Source organism: Myxine glutinosa, chromosome 7 (assembly GCF_964187855.1).
Source record: "Myxine glutinosa chromosome 7, kmMyxGlut1.1, whole genome shotgun sequence".
NCBI lineage: Eukaryota > Metazoa > Chordata > Myxini > Myxiniformes > Myxinidae > Myxine > Myxine glutinosa.
In genome coordinates this window covers 96599560-96618557 of record NC_136267.1, presented here as the reverse complement: position 1 = coordinate 96618557, position 18998 = coordinate 96599560, and the positions used below count along the sequence as shown (strand labels likewise).

The 18998-nt window shown below is 43.3% G+C and overlaps 1 protein-coding gene across 1 annotated transcript in view; it reads right to left on the bottom strand.

Annotated features, from left to right (window-relative positions):
* LOC137417442 (sodium channel protein type 1 subunit alpha) overlaps positions 1-18998 on the bottom strand; it is a 269938-nt gene that overhangs the window by 185255 nt on the left and 65685 nt on the right. The window contains 6 exon segments of the mRNA XM_078782028.1: positions 2231-2404; positions 3762-4000; positions 4859-4994; positions 11996-12391; positions 17555-17794; positions 18450-18662. Of these exon segments, the coding sequence (XP_078638154.1) occupies positions 2231-2404; positions 3762-4000; positions 4859-4994; positions 11996-12391; positions 17555-17794; positions 18450-18662 (1398 nt within the window).

The window sequence follows — 18998 nt, the reverse complement described above, 5'->3', positions numbered from 1 at the left end:
CCATCCAAAACCTTGATCTTTTCTACCCCCGCTAATTCACCCCAGATCCACCTTGTTTGAAATTCCAACTTCTTTCCTGGAAGTCCTGGCAGTGTCCATATGTTTTATACCTCTCCCACCGCCCCCTTCCCATGCCCCCCCCCCCAAAGCCCTCGCCCTCTCTCAGATCTCTCGATGTCTCCATGTCTCTCGGTCCCTGCTCTCAAATGTTGTGTTTGTGTCCTTCCCCCTCTCTCCCCATCTTGTCTACCGCTCCCGATGTTATATGTTTTATGTGTCGGTTTGTCTTTCTGTGTGATTAATGTTCGCTCTTTCACGAGCCTCGATCTTGTATACAAAAAAAAAAGAAAAAAAAATCGTCTAATAATGATGAAACACGGTGCTGCAGGTTGTCAAATAGCATTGTCTAATAATGATGAAACAGGGTGCTGCAGGTTGTCAAATAGCATTGTCTATTAATGATGAAACACGGTGCTGCAGGTTGTCAAATAGCATTGTCTAATAATGATGAAGTAACATCGTCTAATAATGATGATATAACTTTGTCTAATAATGATGAAATAGCATCGTCTAATAATGATGAAACGGTGCTGCAAGGTTGTCAAATAGCATTGTCTAATAATGATGACATCAAAATAGTCAATATATGTAATGCTTTTCATAGAATCCTGAGCAGTGTTCCTTTGTGATTGCTAACTGCCAAGAATTGACAGCCAACGGAATATCCGTGCAATCAATCTTCAGGATTTTCTATCATTCATGGAAACTTCAGCTTTTAACTGCTCACTTCTGCAATTCCTTCTCCCTCTCCCTCTCCCCTCCCCCTCCCCCCACTCTCCCCCCTACATTTTGGTCTCCACCCTGTTAGTATGACTTCCCTTATGCATTGCTTTTCAAGCACCTTTCTATGTCACATAGGCAAGCAAGCAGCATGCAGGTGGATTCACCGCAAATTATGTTTATATTTGTTCAGTGATATGATGAGTCCATACAATAGTGTATGATTTACATTATCTGCAGGCTAGCTAATATGCTTCCTGTACTTAACATTTGTTGTTGCACAATCTGCACATGTTCTCAGGGATTCTACTCAGTGTAAACCTATTGCAAGGTTAACAATGCACCTTGAATTAAATGTTTTCTTTGGAGAAGATAGACAAAAGTACATCTACAAAGAAAGAATAGGCTGCCTGGCCTAGCATGGCTCGTGCTTCCAAACTATGATCTTTGGATGTAAACATGTATTAACTCGAGTGTCACAATGACTGCACCATTATAACCAATACCACTTTGAGAATAATATTGGTTCACGAGTTATCAAGTGACCACTATATTCGTCATGGGTGTGCGTCTGTCTGTCTGTCTGTCCGCAGCATAACTAGCCGATGATATCATCCGATCTTGATGAAACTTTGGTGGGAGGTTGATATCATGATCTAGTTGTGTCCTGCCTGGCCCATTGTGGGCGGAGCCACGCCTGAAAAAGATGTCTTTTTAGGGGGTAATCGAGTTCAAGCTACATCTTCTCCGAGGGGATTGGTGGAATCTGACAGGGGTTTCGATATTTGGTTAGGCCAATGTCATGTGTCTAGCCCCACGGAGCTCGATTTTTCATTTTCACCCCAAGGTCAAGGTCACAAGGTCACGAAATTTAGAAAAGTCGATTTTTTATGGTTTTATTACATTGTTCGCTTCCTGATAGGGTGAAATGTCGTACATGATCTTATATTATCACATACATCATGAAATACAAGTTTTTCAACAAATTTCAGAATCTTCGACCTTTGACCTTTGAAAGTCACAAAGGTCAAATTTTCAAAGTTGTCGGAATCAAACCGAATTTTCGGTATTGTGTAGCTAACTAACCTCATAACATTGCTCATTGAGCATTGTCATTGAATACCGCTCGCTCGTGAACCATCGTCGTCTCCTCACTTTTGGTTCACGGGTTATTATCACTATATTTTTCATAGCTTTCGAAATTGTCATCATATACTTTTAAGTACAATCCCATTTTAACACAATAATAAAATTAACAGTCGATTTATACAACCAACTTTAATCAGTATGGTAAAATTATGCTAATATGCGATTCACGTCAATATTGTAAGGCCAAGGCTGGACATGACAGCATGTTGAAAGAGCTGCTGGGTGTGAATCGTGCAGCTGTAGTTATATTAATATATATACAGAAAGGTGGTGCAAGTGTGGAGCCACCACACAGACATACCAAGCGGAATGAGCGAAGCACAGAGACACCCTCCATGTTGCCAAGGCCCAGCTCCATGAGACTCATGCAAACAATGATGCAGTCAAATATGTTCCAACCTTGCTGAAAGTAGTAGAATGGGTCAAGAGCAATCAGCTTGAAGACCATTTCAGCTGTGAAGATGCCAGTGAACACCTGCAATGGTATAACTCAGCATTATGATTCTAACGAGGTCAGTTTATCATAAAATCAGATGTCACACTGCAGTTCACAGCCTTAAAACTTACTTGCAAAGAAGTTATTTCCAGAGATATCTAACTGCATATTTTGTCGAGATAAATGAAAATGACCAGAGAGCTAGAGTACTGAGCACAAGGGCATAAGAATCACAAGATAATGGCCTTAGGTTCAGAGAAAACCATGAAATATAACTTGAGTACACTATTTGTGTCCCAAGTAGCCTCAAGGAAGGAGACAGATGTGTATGAGGTAACACACAGCAATTTCACAGCATTTACATACAACGACCTAACCTTGTATATATTATTGAACCACACGTGCTTCATGATTTAGGACAGTTGGTGAAGAGTTGCACCACAAGGTGGAGAATAAGTGGCATCCCTAATCCCTGGGTTCATAGGAGTCAACTTGCTGTCAACTTGCTTGACTTGCTGTCAACTCGCAATACATATGGAACTAGAAAGGCACTCGGTAGAGCGCATACGTCCGTCAGGCTTAACAGTTTATGTTTTGTATCCCACTGATAGGCCAGATCTGGATTCGGAACTAAACCAAAATCTAAGTTGGTTGCCTAACCAACTTATCCACCTATTTTTGCCATAAGTCGTCCACAACTTTTTAAAATATCATGGTATGTATGGTTTTTGGCCCTATCACTCAATGGTGAAGAATCACTTGGAAGTTTTAAAATTCTCGTATCTGGATCTGTATTCGGATCTTTACCAAAATGGAATTGATTCGCCATTGTCACACACCCAATTTATCCACCAAATTTTGTCCCAATCCGTCCACAACTTTTTGAGATATCCTATTCACAACCAGACAGACAGACCGGAGCGAAAACATAACCTCCATCCACCTTCGGTGGTGGAGGTAATGATTACATCAGTTGGACTTCCAGTGCCCCTTTAGTCTTAACACAGAGTTTAATGCAACCTATTTTAACAGATCTTACAGTGGAAGCCACGTACATGTGGTCTTACAGTACATGTGAATATTTCATGTAATCTTCATACTGGAGTCCATCACAAATATTTGGAAATCAAACGTTTACAAATATTTCCTCCGACTTCTCATGAGGATCTCATAAATTTGATGAGATAAAATGCTAGATATAAAAAATGCAAAAAGAAAAAAAACAGTTTTAAAATGCAAATGCATTTGGTGACCTGAAGATCTTTAATATCTATGTACCCATTCAATCGGGCCTGAACCTTCAACACCCAGACAAACTACACGCTGATTATGGCACCAAATGTATGCAAATCAGGAAAGATTTATTTTTATTTTTCGGAGCTTGCCACTTCCTCACCAGGTTGCCCACACTGAGCACAGCTTCAAACTCCTCTGTCATAGGTTGGTGCTCCAATGACATGAACATGGTGTTGAGCACAATACAGACGGTGACAGCCAGATCAATAAAGGGGTCCATCACCATCCACTTTACAGCTTTCTTGATGCGCAGCCAGAATGGACAACAATCCCAGATTAAATAGTTGTGCGCAAATTTGTACCAACATGAAGGGCATTTCTGTCGAGATTCTTCCAGCTCTGGGAAAAGAGAAAGGGAGAGAAGCTTTGAGGGAGGCAAGTCATTCACTCCAGCAACCCTACAGAACATATTGTGCCATCACCAGCAAACATCTCCCCTCTTGTGCACTCCATCATCTAATCACAAGGCACTCAAATCATGTACCACCATCATCACTTCCTGTACCTTCACGAGCGAGACACTGCCATTTATACCTCCACCAGACCTACAATTACTGCATCACCACCAAACACTTCCTCTTGTACCACCCATTGGACATGCATATTCTACCAAACATGCTCTCTCGTACCATTATTCTTCTACCAACACTAAACTCACAACTCTCACTCATCTTTTTCTTCTCATACTATTAACAAACTCCTTAGCTGACCACTTCCACCCCTCCTCCCAACATGCAACAAAACACTCTTTTCTATCCCCAAAATTTAATCCCTCGCAAAGATATCTCTTTGTGTAATATCCAAACACACAGCGGTCATGATGTTAAAGTCAAAAGATCAATACAGTTTGTACCAAACACTGCCTAATCCTAAATATGAGCACAAGGTTACCATGCTCTGCACAAAAGGAATCTATTTTAGGACTCAGAGAAACGACTGCACGGAACCCTTTGGGCCTTATACAGGTCCCTCAGTGCTTGCACATATACGGAGTTGTTACAGCGGTAGCTAGGGAAGAAACATCCACAAACAAACATGGCACGACCATGCCCAATGCAAGCATAATCAAATGTACAACAAGGTAGAATTTCCAATTGTCCGTTTTAACAGGATTTTATCAATTAGATGTACTGCAGATACACCATTATTAAATGGCATTTGCATTTTGAATTTTGTTTGTGAGGTTTAAGGCCGTACCCTCCATGGTGTTCGTAATCATGCTGATGGCACTGTATGCTCGACCCCGCACGCACTGTTCCTCAAGAACGTCTAAGGAAAGATGTTGAGAGCCCGAGTAGCGCTTTTTCAATATGTCCATGTTTGACGACACCATCTGAAAGGGAAAGCAGTGATCTACACATTAAATTGGCATGTGCGGTGAGTGTTGAATCTGTCAAGATTACTTATATGAGACACAGCTTGGAAATGACCATCTAATCTGCAACAAGGACATTTGAGATATAACCCAATGGTCTCTTTCACCAATAGTATGCTTTTGTGTTGGCATCCTGGACAAATTTCACGTTCCCTGTATGGGCTAAGAGTATATTCAGACACTTTGCTTCATTAGGACCCTTCCTTTTGATAACCACCATCGCAGAACCCATAATTCTCTATGAACTGTGAACATCCATTTGAAAATGCAATCAGATCAATGGAGGTAAAATCAGAAAAATCCCATTTCATGAACTGGTATGACTTCCGTGTTTCCCACACTTTCATTCAGTTGGTATAGGGGGATTGTCTTAGAAGGAAATTATTTAAAGACATAAAAATGGATAGTGACAGGACAAAGACAACAGCCTGAGATGAAAGAAGAGGAGAGTTTGGCGGATAGTAACATAGCAGTCTTTTACTCAGAGAGTAGTAAATGCATGGAATAGTCTCCCTCGGAAGGCAGTGGTGGCAGAAACTGTAGATAGGTTTACACCGGAATTAGATAGGTATGGTTATTGGCAGGACTGTTAGGTAGCTTAGTTCAGTTTATGTACCGGTGTGTACCCTGGTTAGAATAGGTACACCGTATCCCTGCGTGTCGGAAGAGGCGACTAAGAGGGTTGGCGTCAGGAAGGGCATCCGGCCATAAAAACATTGCCTCAAAAAGAGAACCATGACAATTACAACTACATATGGGCAGGGTACAGCCCGAAGTGGAGATCGGTTTCTGAGGTTTGGGACATGGAATGTAGGGACAATGACAGGGAGATCAGGAGAAGTGGTGGAAGTATTGGTCAGAAGAAGAGTGGAGATATGTTGTGTGCAGGAGACCAGATGGAAGGGAAGTGGTGTGAGAATGGTGAAGGGTAGGCAGGGACAGAAATACAAGCTTGTGTGGCAGGGGTGCCCGGAGGGCGTGAATGGTGTTGGTGTCCTGTTTTCTGAGGAGTTTGTAGACAGTGTGGTGAGTGTGACTAGAGTGAGTGATAGGTTGATGATGGTGAAAATGATGATTGGAAAGCTCTTGGTGAACGTCATCTCGGGATATGCTCCGCAGGTTGGTCGGAGCGATGAAGAGAAGGACAAGTTCTGGTGTGCGATAGAGAAGCTGATGGAAAACGTGAAAGATGAGGAAGTTGTTGTGGTAGGAGGAGACCTAAATGGACATGTGGGAAGGAGTATGGACGGTTTTGAGGGGGTTCATGGGGGTTACGGATATGGTGTGAGAAATGGAGAAGGTGAAAGGATTTTGGAGTTTGCTGATGGAGCTTATTTGTTGATTTGTAATACTCAATTCCAGAAAGAGGATAATAAGCTTGTTACATACACATCAGGTGGGTTGACGACAACCGTTGACTACCTGATGGTGCGTAGGCGAGATAGTGGGCACCTCCGGGACACAAAGGTGATCCCGGGGGAGGAGGCTGTTTCACAGCACCACTTGGTTGTCTGCGACATAAGGGTGAAAGGTGCGAGGAGAGCTCGGCGGGTGAAGTACCAACCGAGAATGAAGGTGTGGAGGTTGAAAGAGGTGACAGTAAGGGAGGCATTAAAAGAGAGGCTGAGTAGGGTAGAGGATGATGTGGTTGAGCTTGAACGTGGTTGGATGTCAATGAAAGATAGTCTGTTGGGAGCCGTTGGTGAGGTATGTGGATGGACAAAAGGACCACCGAGGAACTCGGAAACATGGTGGTGGGATGAGGAAGTTGGAAAGAGGATTGACGAGAAGAGGAAGAAGTTCAAGGAGTGGCAGAAGGCGAAAGGTACGGGAGCAGAAAAAGCAGAGCTTGAAAGTTATAAGGCAGCCAAGAAGGCTGCAAAGAAAGAGGTAGCAAAGGCGCAGGAGGCATGTAGGAAAATGTTCGGAGAAAGCTTGGATTCGGAAGAGGGTCAGAGAGCGGTATTCAGGATTGCAAAGCAGATAGCGAAAGAGAGGTGTGATGTGAAGGGGGTGAGTTGCTTGAAGGATGAAGTGGGACAAATCGTTGTGGACCCAGATGGAATTAAAGGAAGATGGAAAAGATACATGGAAATGCTGTTGAATACAGAGAATGAATGGGATGGAAACATAGAGAGTAACCCAGTTTTAGGACCGGCAGAGAAGATAACTGAGAAGGAAGTTGAGGAAGCGATAAAAGCAATGAAGAGTAGAAAAGCGGGAGGGCCGACGGGAGTTGTGGGAGATATGTTGAAGGCAGCAGGAAGTTGGGGTGTGAAGAGAATGACAGAGATCTGTAATCTGGTGGTGAAAGAAGGCCGCATTCCAGTGGATTGGGAACTGAGTACACTCGTCCCTCTATACAAGGGGAAAGGTGACCCTCTGGAGTGTGGCTCGTACCGAGCGATAAAGTTATTGGAGCATGGAATTAAGGTATTGGAAAGGGTGTTGGAGAGGAGGATAAGGAAGAAGGTGAAGATAGACGAAATGCAGTTTGGATTTATGCCAGGAAGAGGAACGACAGACGCGCTCTTTATTGTGAGGCAGTTGCAGGAGAAGTACATGGAGAAGAGGAAGAAGTTGTTTCTTGGGTTTGTTGATCTGGAGAAAGCATTCGATAGGGTTCCACGCGAAGTATTGACTTGGGCATTGAGGAAGTTAGGAGTGGTGGAATGGTTGATCAGAGTAGTGATGGCAATGTACAAAAGAGCGCGCATAGCTGTAAGGACGAAGGACGGGAACAGTAGTGAGTTTGAGGTAAAGGTGGGAGTGCATCAGGGGTCGGTACTAAGTCCACTACTATTTGTAGCTGTGATGGAGGTGCTGGCTCAGAACGTAAAGGAGGGTTTACCGTGGGAGTTGTATGCAGATGATTTGGTGTTGATTGCGGAAAGTATGGATGGACTGAAGGAAAAGATGAACAAGTGGAAGGAATGTATGGAGACAAAAGGTCTGAAGGTGAATATAGGAAAGACGAAGGTGATGGCAAGTGGTAAAGCATGTGGTGAGGTGGAAAGAACTGGGAAGTGGCATGTGCTGTGTGCAGGAAGGGTGTCGGAGTGAACTCCATTCAATGTACAATGTGCGCTGAGTGGGTTCATCACAAATGTAGTGGTCTGAGAGGGTCATTAACCAGTGTGGCAGCTACATTCAAATGTAAGGTGTGCACAGAGGGAGCTGCAGATGGAGGAAATGTTGAGTTCAATCTTGGAGACGGCGTGAAGCTGGAAGGTGTGAAAACATTTTGCTACCTCGGAGATATGCTGAATGGAGAAGGTGGATCAGACTCGGCAACGGTTGCAAGAGTGAGATGTGCATGGAAGAAGTTTCGGGAACTGAGTGGCGTGTTGATGAGGAGGGGAGTGTCGTTGAAGCTGAAGGGAAAGGTGTATGCTGTATGTGTGAGAAGTGTTATGATTTATGGGAGCGAGACATGGGTAATGAACGTAGAGCAGCAACGAAGGCTGGAAAGGATGGAAATGCGAATGGTTCGGTGGATGTGCAGAGTATCGTTGAGAGAAAGGAAGACAAATGATGAATTGCGAAAGATGATGGGAATAGAGCCTGTGATTGATGCTGTGAAGAGGAACAGGTTGAGATGGTTTGGTCATGTGTTGAGGAAGGATGAAAGTGACTGGTTGAGAAGAGTGATGGAAATGAATGTAGAAGGAAGTAGAGGACGGGGAAGACTGAGAAAGACTTGGCTAAGGATGGTGGAAGAAATGCAGGCAAGGGGGTTAACAAGGAGAGATGCAGAAAATAGGGCAAAATGGAGAAGATTGTCATGGGGACCGCAAGGCTAACCCCCGCTCTAGCAGGGAAAATGGCCTTAAAATGCATGTTGTTGTTGTTGTTGTTAGGTAGCTTAGGTATGGATAGGTGATTGCAATGTGAGAGCGTCTCATGAAAAGGTGAATGTGCTATCAGTATTTGTTTATTATTCACCCTAGACCCTCCCCCCTCATCTCCTCCTCCCCATTCCCTCAAAAAAGCACCCTGATGATGCCTCTGTTTCTGCCCCTCAACCCCTTGCCCTCCTCCCCACTCCTGCACCCTTCCACCTTTCAGTCTGGTGTTGGGCTAGCAGCTAGGGTGCCGGCTTAGGATCCTAGGATCCTGGGTTCAAATCCCGGTCGATCGCTGAATTAACGCCAGGGGGGTTGACTCAGCCTGTCATCCTTCCGAGGTCGGCTAATTGAGTACCAGTTCACTGGTAATTCCATGTTTGTCGTTAAAGGCGGCAAAAAGGGTTGGCGTCAGGAAGGGCATCCGGCCGTAAAACATTGCTTCAAAAGGGGGACCGAAAAACAACAACAACCACGGTTCCCGAAAAAGGCCAACCCCCGCTTTGCGGGGAAAAATGGCCTCTAAAGGTGGTTATTCACCCTAGACCCTCCCCCCTCATCTCCTCCTCCCCATTCCCTCAAAAAATCACCCTGATGATGCCTCTGTTTCTGCCCCTCAACCCCTTGCCCTCCTCCCCACTCCTGCACCCTTCCACCTTTCAGTCAAATTATGCCGATAGAAGAATGATCGATTTAATTTATTCCTAATTGAGATACAATGACATTCCTCTAATATAACGAGAATCTCAAACGATCTCTTGAGAAATGCATGATATTTTTCTAATCATTCAATATACAGTGGTGAGAAAAGGTTTGTGGATCCTTTGGAATTTTGTGTATTTCTGCATTAATTTCACCTAAATGTTATCAGATCTTCATCTAAACCCTAATAATAGATAAAGAGAACATGATTAAACAAATAGAACACAAAAAAATCTACTTTTTCATTTATTTATTGAGCAAAATGATCTAACATTCAATTTCTTTGTTGGAAAAAGTATGCGAACCTCTAGGTTAATCAGCTAAATTAAGGGGTAATTAAAGTCAGGTGTTTCAATCAATGGGATGAAAATCAGGAGTGAGTTTGGTTGGCCCTGCCCCATATTAAAAACATAAACTTTGTCACCAGAGTCTGGTCTTCACCAGAGGTTTGTGAAGACCTGGTCTGGTCAAAAGAGATTTCAAAAAATTGAAGACCTCAAAAAAAAGAGTTGTCGATGCTCATCGTTTTGGAAAGGGGTAAAAACCCATTTATAAAGATGTTGGGCTCCACCAATCCACTGTCAGGCATTTTTTGTACAAATGGTGAAAAATCAACACTATTGTTACTCTTTCTCGGAGCGGTCGTCCAATGAAAACTACTCCAAGAACAAGGCGTACAATAATCCATCCAGGAGGTCACAAAGAACCCCAGGACAACGTCTAAGGATCTGCAGGTATCTCTTGCACTTGCTAATGTCAGTGTTCATGAGTCCGCCATCAGGAAAACACTGAACAAGAATGGTGTGCGTAGGGGGGCTCTCCAAGATAGCTCTCCAATAATAATTTGCCCTGTCATTGCCATCCATTTGCCAAGTACCACCTTGATTATCCAGAAGGCTAATGGAAGAATGTTCTGTGGACAGATGAGTCGAAGGTGGAACTTTTTGGCTTCAATAAGAAGCATTATGTTTGGTGAAAACCAAACATTATATTCCAACATAGGAAAATTCCTCCAAGCCGATGTGCAGGACTGATCAAGAGTTACAGGAAACGTTTGGTTGAAGGTGTTGCTGCTCAAGGGTGTGCCACCAGTTACTGAATGTAAAGGTTCACATACTTTTTCCGACAAGAAAATTGAATGTCGGATCATTTTACTCAAGAAATATTTGAAAAAGTAGATTTTTGTTTTGCTATTTGTTTAATCAGGTTCTCTTTAGCTATTATTAGGGTTTCGATGAAGATCTGATCACATCTTACATCAAATTTATGCAGAAATACAGAAAATTATAAAGGGTTCTCAAACGTTTACTCACCACTGTCCTTAACTTGAACATATTATCCATCCACCATTTGATAATATTTCACACCAATATCACATTTGGGCTGGCAGGATGGCTCAAAGGTAAGCATTCACCTCTGAGCTGTCTAGCCTGGGTTTGAATCTCGACCCAGCTATAATCTGTCATCCTAGTGTTTCACAGGCAGGGTGATTCGTCAATGTGTGTGCCGTCCCTCAGATGGACATAAAATTTGGTATCCTATCTGCCTGCATTAGTTAGTAGATGTTAAAGACTCACATTGTTTTTCACGAAAAGCAGACGAGCTATAGCCGGCACTCTGGCCAAATTCCAAATTTCTACCATGACTTTCTGTGTCGGAGCGGTGACCAATCCAGGATTGTAACCCGAGTCATATAAACTGCTTCAGCAGAACCAACGCTCTGTATGGAGCATGCATGATGCATGACATGTCACATTTAGTCTATGCATCTATGATGGTAGCTCAAAGGTCTCTTCTCATGAAAGATATAATGGGGCTTTTGACATCAACATATAGTATCAATGGAACTTTTATGAGTATTTAACTGCAGATGTCACATCCAGCTTTTCATCAGTTTTAAAGGATAGCACGCTTAGAGATACAGCGCATCGTGCATGAACAGTGACACAACACCAGTTTTGTGTTTAAACCCTATCAGGAAGACTAATGGGGAATCTCAGAGGTTGTATCCGATCAGGATTTGATTCACAACCCAACTATAAACTATAACCCCCATGTTTAGCTGTTAAAGTGCTCCTCCAATGATGTGCCATCCTCCAGAGGTAATGTTAAGCCAGCTATCACATATGCTAGAAGTCGCTTGTGGATGTTAAAGACACCCACAGCACCTATAGAAAATAGCAAACCAATGTATTCCGGTACTTTATAAGCTACATAAGCACAACCCAGGTGTGGTGCAACCAGCAGTCAGGTGCTGCATATGCTTGAATGAACCTTATCAGAGGGGATGCTAAGGACCAAAGAGCTCAAAGGTGAGCAAGCTCCTTCGTGAGATAGATGTGTATCATTCACTAGTCATGTCTTTCTCTACCTATGATGAGAGGGTGTGCAACTCACCAAAGTGCCACTCACATTATCATCAGTGCCAGGCCTGTCGACGACTACTTCCGGCAGCAACAATGCAGGTGGAGATGTAGGCACAGACGGAATTCCACTTCGGTCAATGAGAGATGCCACACCATTACAATCCACTGTAACATTCATCTTGCCACTGGCAGATGGTGGAGGGGCGGAAGTATTGCTGTGAGACAGCCGGCTGCCGTGGCTCCCACGGCGTTCGCAGTGCCTCTGAGGTACAAAAAGGGAGTCTCGCCGGCTCCCAGGCTCCCCATGCATACTCTGAAACTCTGAACGCTCATCATCCGCAAAATCATTGTCGGAGCCTTGATCCCGTAATCGGTCCTTGATGCTAAGCAAACTGGTACGGCTGGTCTTACGTAGTGGCTTGTAATACAAGCTGATGAGGGACTGTGGAACAAAAAGGGATTGGTTTGGGGAAGATTCAAGCCTTGCGACTGGACATCATGGACTTTATAGAGAAAGCTTTTCAGGACTTCCTTACAGCACTAATAACAAAGTATCAAACAGACAAGGATAAACAATTCACTTTTGCTTTTAGTTTGCCTTTTAACAGAAATGACAGCTCATGCGAGAGCTGTACAAGAAGGCTCAGATACATTAAGTGAAAGGGACATGTCAGTGAGAGGTATATGCTGCAATTTTTAAGAACTGCAGCGAAGAGCATGAGACAGAAGATTGAGAAAGATGATTCTGCAGACGAGGGAAAAGAAGAAGAGGGATGAAAGAACGAATGTGAGCAGAAAACTGTGACACGAGTAGACATGGTTATAAACATTACAATCCAATAGAATAAAGATTATGGATTTCTGGAAGAATATGTGTCTCAATAAAGTCTGTGTGCTCTGCTCTTCCAGGAGCTCTGTTACCTGTATAAGGTCCTTTTCCAAACCTTCCTACACAGAAACTATACCCCTTGTGCTCCCTACTTTTTGGTGGTTGTCAGATTTTCTATTTCAAAGATTATAACCGGTGGTTATTGATAGTCACTCCTCTTTTCGTTGATGTTCCTCAGGACAGTATTAGTTAGGTCCATTATTATTCGTTATTTTTATTAATTACCTACAGTGCCTTCAGAGAGTCTTTGCACCCTTTGAGTTCTTCACATTTTGCTGTGTTACAGCCTGAATTAAAAATGGATTAAGTTGAGATTTTTTCTCAATGATTAACACATAATACTCCATAATGCCAGTGTGGGTTTTATTTTTGGGAAATTTTTACAAACTAATTAAATATGAAATACAGAAATGTCTAACTTACGTAAGTATTCAGCCCCCTGAGTCAATACTTCGTAGAAGCACCGTTGGCAGTGATTACAGCTTTGAGGCTTCTTAGGTGTCTGTATCAGCTTTGCACATCTGGATTTGGGGAGTTTCTCTTATGCTTCCTTGCAGATTTGCTCAAGTTCTATCAAGTTGGATGGGGAGCATCGGTGAACAGCAATCCTCAAGTCTTTCCACAGATTCTCAATGGGATTCAAGTCTGAACTTTGGCTTTGGCTTGTTCTGAAGCCATTGCAGTGTTGATTTGGCTGTATGCTTGGAGTCATTGTCCTGTTGGAACATAAATCTTCGCTGCAGTCTAAGATCTTTTGCACTCCGAAGCAGGTTCTCCTCAAGGATTTGCCTTTATTTGGCTCCAATCATTGTTCTCTCTGTCCGTACTAATCTCTAAATCTCTGCTGCTGAAAAGCATCACCACAGCATGACGCTGCCCACCACCATGCTTCACGGTATAGATGGTGTTAGATGGGTGATGGCTGTGCTCAGTTTCAGCCATGCCTAGTGCTTTGCATTTTGGCCAAAACGTTTAATTTTCATCTCATCAGACCACAGATTATTTTGCCTCATGCTCTCAGAGTCTTTCACATGCCTTTTTGCTCACTCCAGGCGAGCTGTCATGTGCCTTTTTCTCAGGAGTGGCATCTGTCTGGCCACTCTCCCATAAAGCCTCGATTTGTGAAGTGTTGCAGAGACTGTTGCCCTTCTAGCAGGTTCTCCAATTTCAGCCAAGGAACTCTGTAGTTCTGTCAGAGTAGTCATTTTGTTATTGATCACCTCCCTGACCAAGGTCCTTCTTGCCCCTTTGCTGAGTTTGGTCAGACAGGAAGCTCTAGGAAGAATCTGGGGAGTTCCATGTTCTTTCCATTTCCTAATTATGAAGCTCACTGTGCTTTGGGGAACTTTCAATACTATAAATTGTTTTATACCCTCCCCAAATGTATGCCTCCTCACAATTCTATCTTGAAGTTCTACAAACAGTTCCTTAGACTTCATGGTAGAGTTTCTGCTCTGACATGCACAATTATGTGGGACCTTGTACAGCCTGGTGTTGGTTTAGCGGTTGAGGTGCCGGCTTGGGATCCCAGGATCCTGGGTTCGAATCCCGGTCGATCGCTGAATTAACGCCAGGGGGGTTGACTCAGCCTGTCATCCTTCCGAGGTCGGCAAATTGAGTACCAGCTTGCTGGGATGAATGATCACGGTGTGTACCCCGATTTAGAATAGGTACACCGTATCCCTGCGCAAAGCCTATGGATATGTAAGAGGCGACCAAGGGTTGGCGTCAGGAAGGGCATCCGGCCATAAAAACATTGCCTCAAACAGGGAACCATGATTGTCATGGGGTCCGCAAGGCTAACCCCTGCTCTACTGGGGAAAATGGCCTTAAAACGATCATTCATTCATTTCATTCATTCTTGTACAGAAAGGTGTTTCTTTCTAGATCATGACCAATCAATTGAATTGGGCACAGGTGAACTCCAAACAAGTTGTAGAGATATCTCAAGGATCAAAGGAAATCGGATGCACCTGAGTTCAATTTGGAGTGTCATAGCATAGGTGTTGAAAGCCTGGTGTTGGCTTAGCGGTTAGGGTGCCGGCTTGGGATCCTAGGATCGAATCCCGGTCGATCGCTGAAGTAATGCCAGGTGGGTTGACTCAGCCTCTCATTCTTCCGACGGCAGAAAATTGAGTACCAGTTCACTGGGTTGGTGTTACGACTAACAGGGTTGGTGGCAGGAAGGGCATCCAGCCGTAAAACATTGCTTCAAAAAATGGGACCACGGTGGCCAACAAAAAAAGCCCAACCCCCGCTCAGCGGGGAAAAATGGCCTCTAAAGGTGGTTTCTTCTTCTTCATAGCATAGGTGTTGAATATTTATTGACTCACGACATTTCAGCTTTTCATTTTAAATTATTTTGTAAAAAAAAATCTAAATATATTTTTCTACTTTCACATTATTGGGTATTATGTGTAGATCAGTGAAAATCTCAATTTAATCCATTGTAAATTCAGGCTGTAACACAACAAAATGTGAAGGGACGTGATTACTTACTGAATAAACTGTATCTAAAACTCTGTTTACCCTCTATTTCACTTTGCTTATGATCCACTTTGTGTGCTACTGGCTCTGCTTTGAACACATATTCACTTTGTCTTTCAAAAAGTCTCAATCGGTAGATTAAAAGCTTTCTAAATGCCTTCCTCCTCAGCCTGATGGAGTACTGTTCTCCCCTCTAGGCTAGCGCCCATGCCTCATGCCTTGCTCAGCATCTCAAATCATCCCCCATCCAAAACCATGATCTGTTCTACCCAAGCTAACAGCCACCCCCTCCACCCCCCAAGCCGACATCCTTCTAAATTTCCAGTTTCCAGTTTTTCTTTCCTGAGTATTTGCTTCCATATCCATCTTGTCCACCCAATGCATCTTCCCCTACCCCCTCATTCCTCCCCACACCCATTGCTTGTCCAAGTCTCCTTCTATTTTGTCCATCAACTCTGCTGTTGGTTTTCCCCCTCTCTCTAATATTCCTTTTCTTTGGTTGCATCCTGATACATTCAGTGGTTTCGCTCTTCCACAAGCCTGGACTTTGTATCCCACCCAAAAAACTCCACTCAGTTTTGTTCTGTGGTCAAGCTCTAATTGATGCAACTCCCTTTGAATCACTTGATTGTGCAATTTGTGCTGACCTTTAATGCTAACCTAACATTGATTACAAGTAAGCCCTGACGATTTCCAAAGCCTATGGATTTAAAAATGCTTCTCTTCTGACTGGAGCTTATGTTTTGTTTAGAATGGAGTCTGTGTCAAAAAATAACCTTCTTCACTGTTGACGGACCAGGAACTATATGCCACATTGCCACACCCACAACAGATATTGCCACGTGGATCCGGAACAACTAAATGTGCTTGCCACAGGCCAACCTGCCTGTGTTCCACACAAGCAAACCTGTCGAGGCAGCTGGGCCAATTACAATTAAGGAAGTATGATCTTCTCTGGTGCCAGAGATAGGAGTGAGTTTGAAAGGGTGTGCATGGGGCATTTGAGGGGGAGCAGAGGGTAAAAAACTTATATTCTGTCACTCATCTATAATTCTGTCGATTTTGTTGGTGCATGTACTTTGTTATCTGGCACCACAGAATGAATGAATGATCGTTTTAAGGCCATTTTCCCCGCTAGAGTGGGGGTTAGCCTTGCGGGCCCCATGACAATCATGGTTCCCTGTTTGAGGCAATGTTTTTTTTTTTTTTTTTATGGCGGGATGCCCTTCCTGACGCCAACCCTTGGTCGCCTCTTGCGATGTGCAGGGATACGGTGTACCTATTCTAAACCGGGGTACACACCGGGATCATTCATCCCAGCAAGCTGGTACTCAATTTGCCAACCTCGGAAGGATGACAGGCTGAGTCAACCCCCCTGGCGTTAATTCAGCGATCGATCGGGATTCGAACCGAGGATCCTAGGATCCCAAGCCGGCACCCTAACCGCTAAGCCAACACCAGGCTATCTGGCACCACAGAGGTTTATGCTTTTTAATTTTAATTGGCCCAGCTGCTGCTACAGGTCTTCTTGTGTGAACATAAACAGGATGGTGCATAGCAGGCACATCCAGTTGGTCATTATCCACGTAGTATTAATCAGAGTGGCACATGGTTCCTCGTCAATAAAAGTAAAGCAGTTTATATTTGAAATAATATCCCAAGGAAGTGTGGCCAGCTCACTCTGGAAAGGGATCTTCTGCTTCGTGTTGATGATGGCTAACCAGCCAGAAATACATGTTCGAACATGGCCTAGATAGTTAAGTTAGCTCATGTAGCTCGAGAATCCAATTTTCTTGAACACATACGATTGGAGTATGATTTACCTGTAGGGGGGCTGTAGTGAGCAGCAGGATCTGCTCCTACATGCATCTGGAGAGGTTTATGCTTCTTTTAATCCACATAGAGTATGTGTTACTTCTAGTAGACTGTTAACCAAACTAATCTGCTGGTATTGGTTTTAAGAGCCCATAGCTTTTTCTTGAGAGCATTCCCCAAAAATAATAAAGCTATGCTGACATTTATGTCTTGTTATGCTCACGACCATACAGTTTTTATTATATTTATCCAATCTTCATCAATTTGGAGAATGATTAAAACAGTATCTGCTAAATAAGCAAATTAAATATTATACACTCGCAGTGCGATACATGTCTTGCTCCTTTAGCTTTTCTTTTCAAACAACTGTAAATACAAAATTCCTACAAAATTTTATGCGAAGCCTGAACTCACCTCACGTGGTGTCGACAATTTACGGTGTGCCCAACGATACTCCTCCAACATCCGTGGCCTGCGCAATATGCTCTCCTCTGAAACTGACTTGGGGATACAGTTTACTGCCAATTTATCATCCTCAGACTCTTTACTGAGCAGCCGGTTCCTGCGGTTCTTCTTCTCCTTCATGCTCCTGGAGCTCCACCGAGAAATCTCGGAAGATGTGCGGGACATGTGGGTGCTACCATCCAGCTGTCCCTGCCGAATATCAGAAGGAAAACGTGCCACAAGGTCTCAGGGCCATAAGCTCAAAGTCATACTAGGCTGAGTGGAGCACACTTGCTACATGGCATGAACAGATAAGAACTGCTTCCAGTTGGTTTCCATCCCCAGCACAAAAGGAAATATTCAAACATTGACGGATAAAGTGTAACTCCTCTTACAGTAGTGACTAAAAGAAAATTGTTTTCTTATCAGTCTATTGATGCGAATACAACCACCCCTCGAACAAAGATATTTTTCACCAAGGGATTCAACCGTGTCAATAGCAATATGAATGGCTAAACAAAAAGGGCATTTACAAATTTACAATTTCCTTTAGTTCTGGATAGAAACTAGATGTAGGACATTGATGACATTGAAAACATTTTGGACTGCATCTATACTATCTATATACAAGAGAGCCAATTGTGTGCCTGTCACTATTTTTCTCAGAGATTGCCAAACGGATCTTTGTCAAACTTTCAGAGGTTCATCAGTGAGTGATGGTATTAAATGATCCCGGCCCCATTCCTTACTTAATGGGCATAGTGAAGTGTTTTAGGCCCCCCGCAAAAAATTCTTTAAAATGCCAACAGGATTACAACAGTACCAGGAAATGCGGTGTCCCTGCTGGTTTGACATAAATCCATACCTGGTTTTCAATGTTGTCCTGCTCCCTCTTCAGCTGCTCAACAACCTGTTGGAACTCACGCTCCTTTTTCTGGGCTTCTTCGATCGTTGCTTGGTTCTGCTCCTCATAAGCCATAGCCACGACTGCCAAGATCAGGTTGATTAGGTAAAAGGATCCCAAAAATATTACTATAACGAAGAAGATCATGTAGGTCTTTCCTGCTGCACGCAAGGTCTGCATGAAGGAAAAGCAATGTAGAGACTAGCATACATTGACCTCAACTGGAAATCTCACCTCCCATCATACATTGCTCTCAAAGTCATTTTAAGTACACTAAATGACAATTCATAGCTGCAGGCACCAATTCCCTTCATAGTAATTTATTGTGTATTTCCAAACCCCCAGGATATCTCATCACAAATGCAGTGGAATATTGCCTTGAAAATTCACTGGACTGCACCAAGAAAGGATGATATTTTGATTAGAAACAGGAGCGTAATGACCAACCAGATGTGCTCGCACATCCATCACTACAGAAGTGCAATCTTTACAACCGAAAGGTCATGGTGG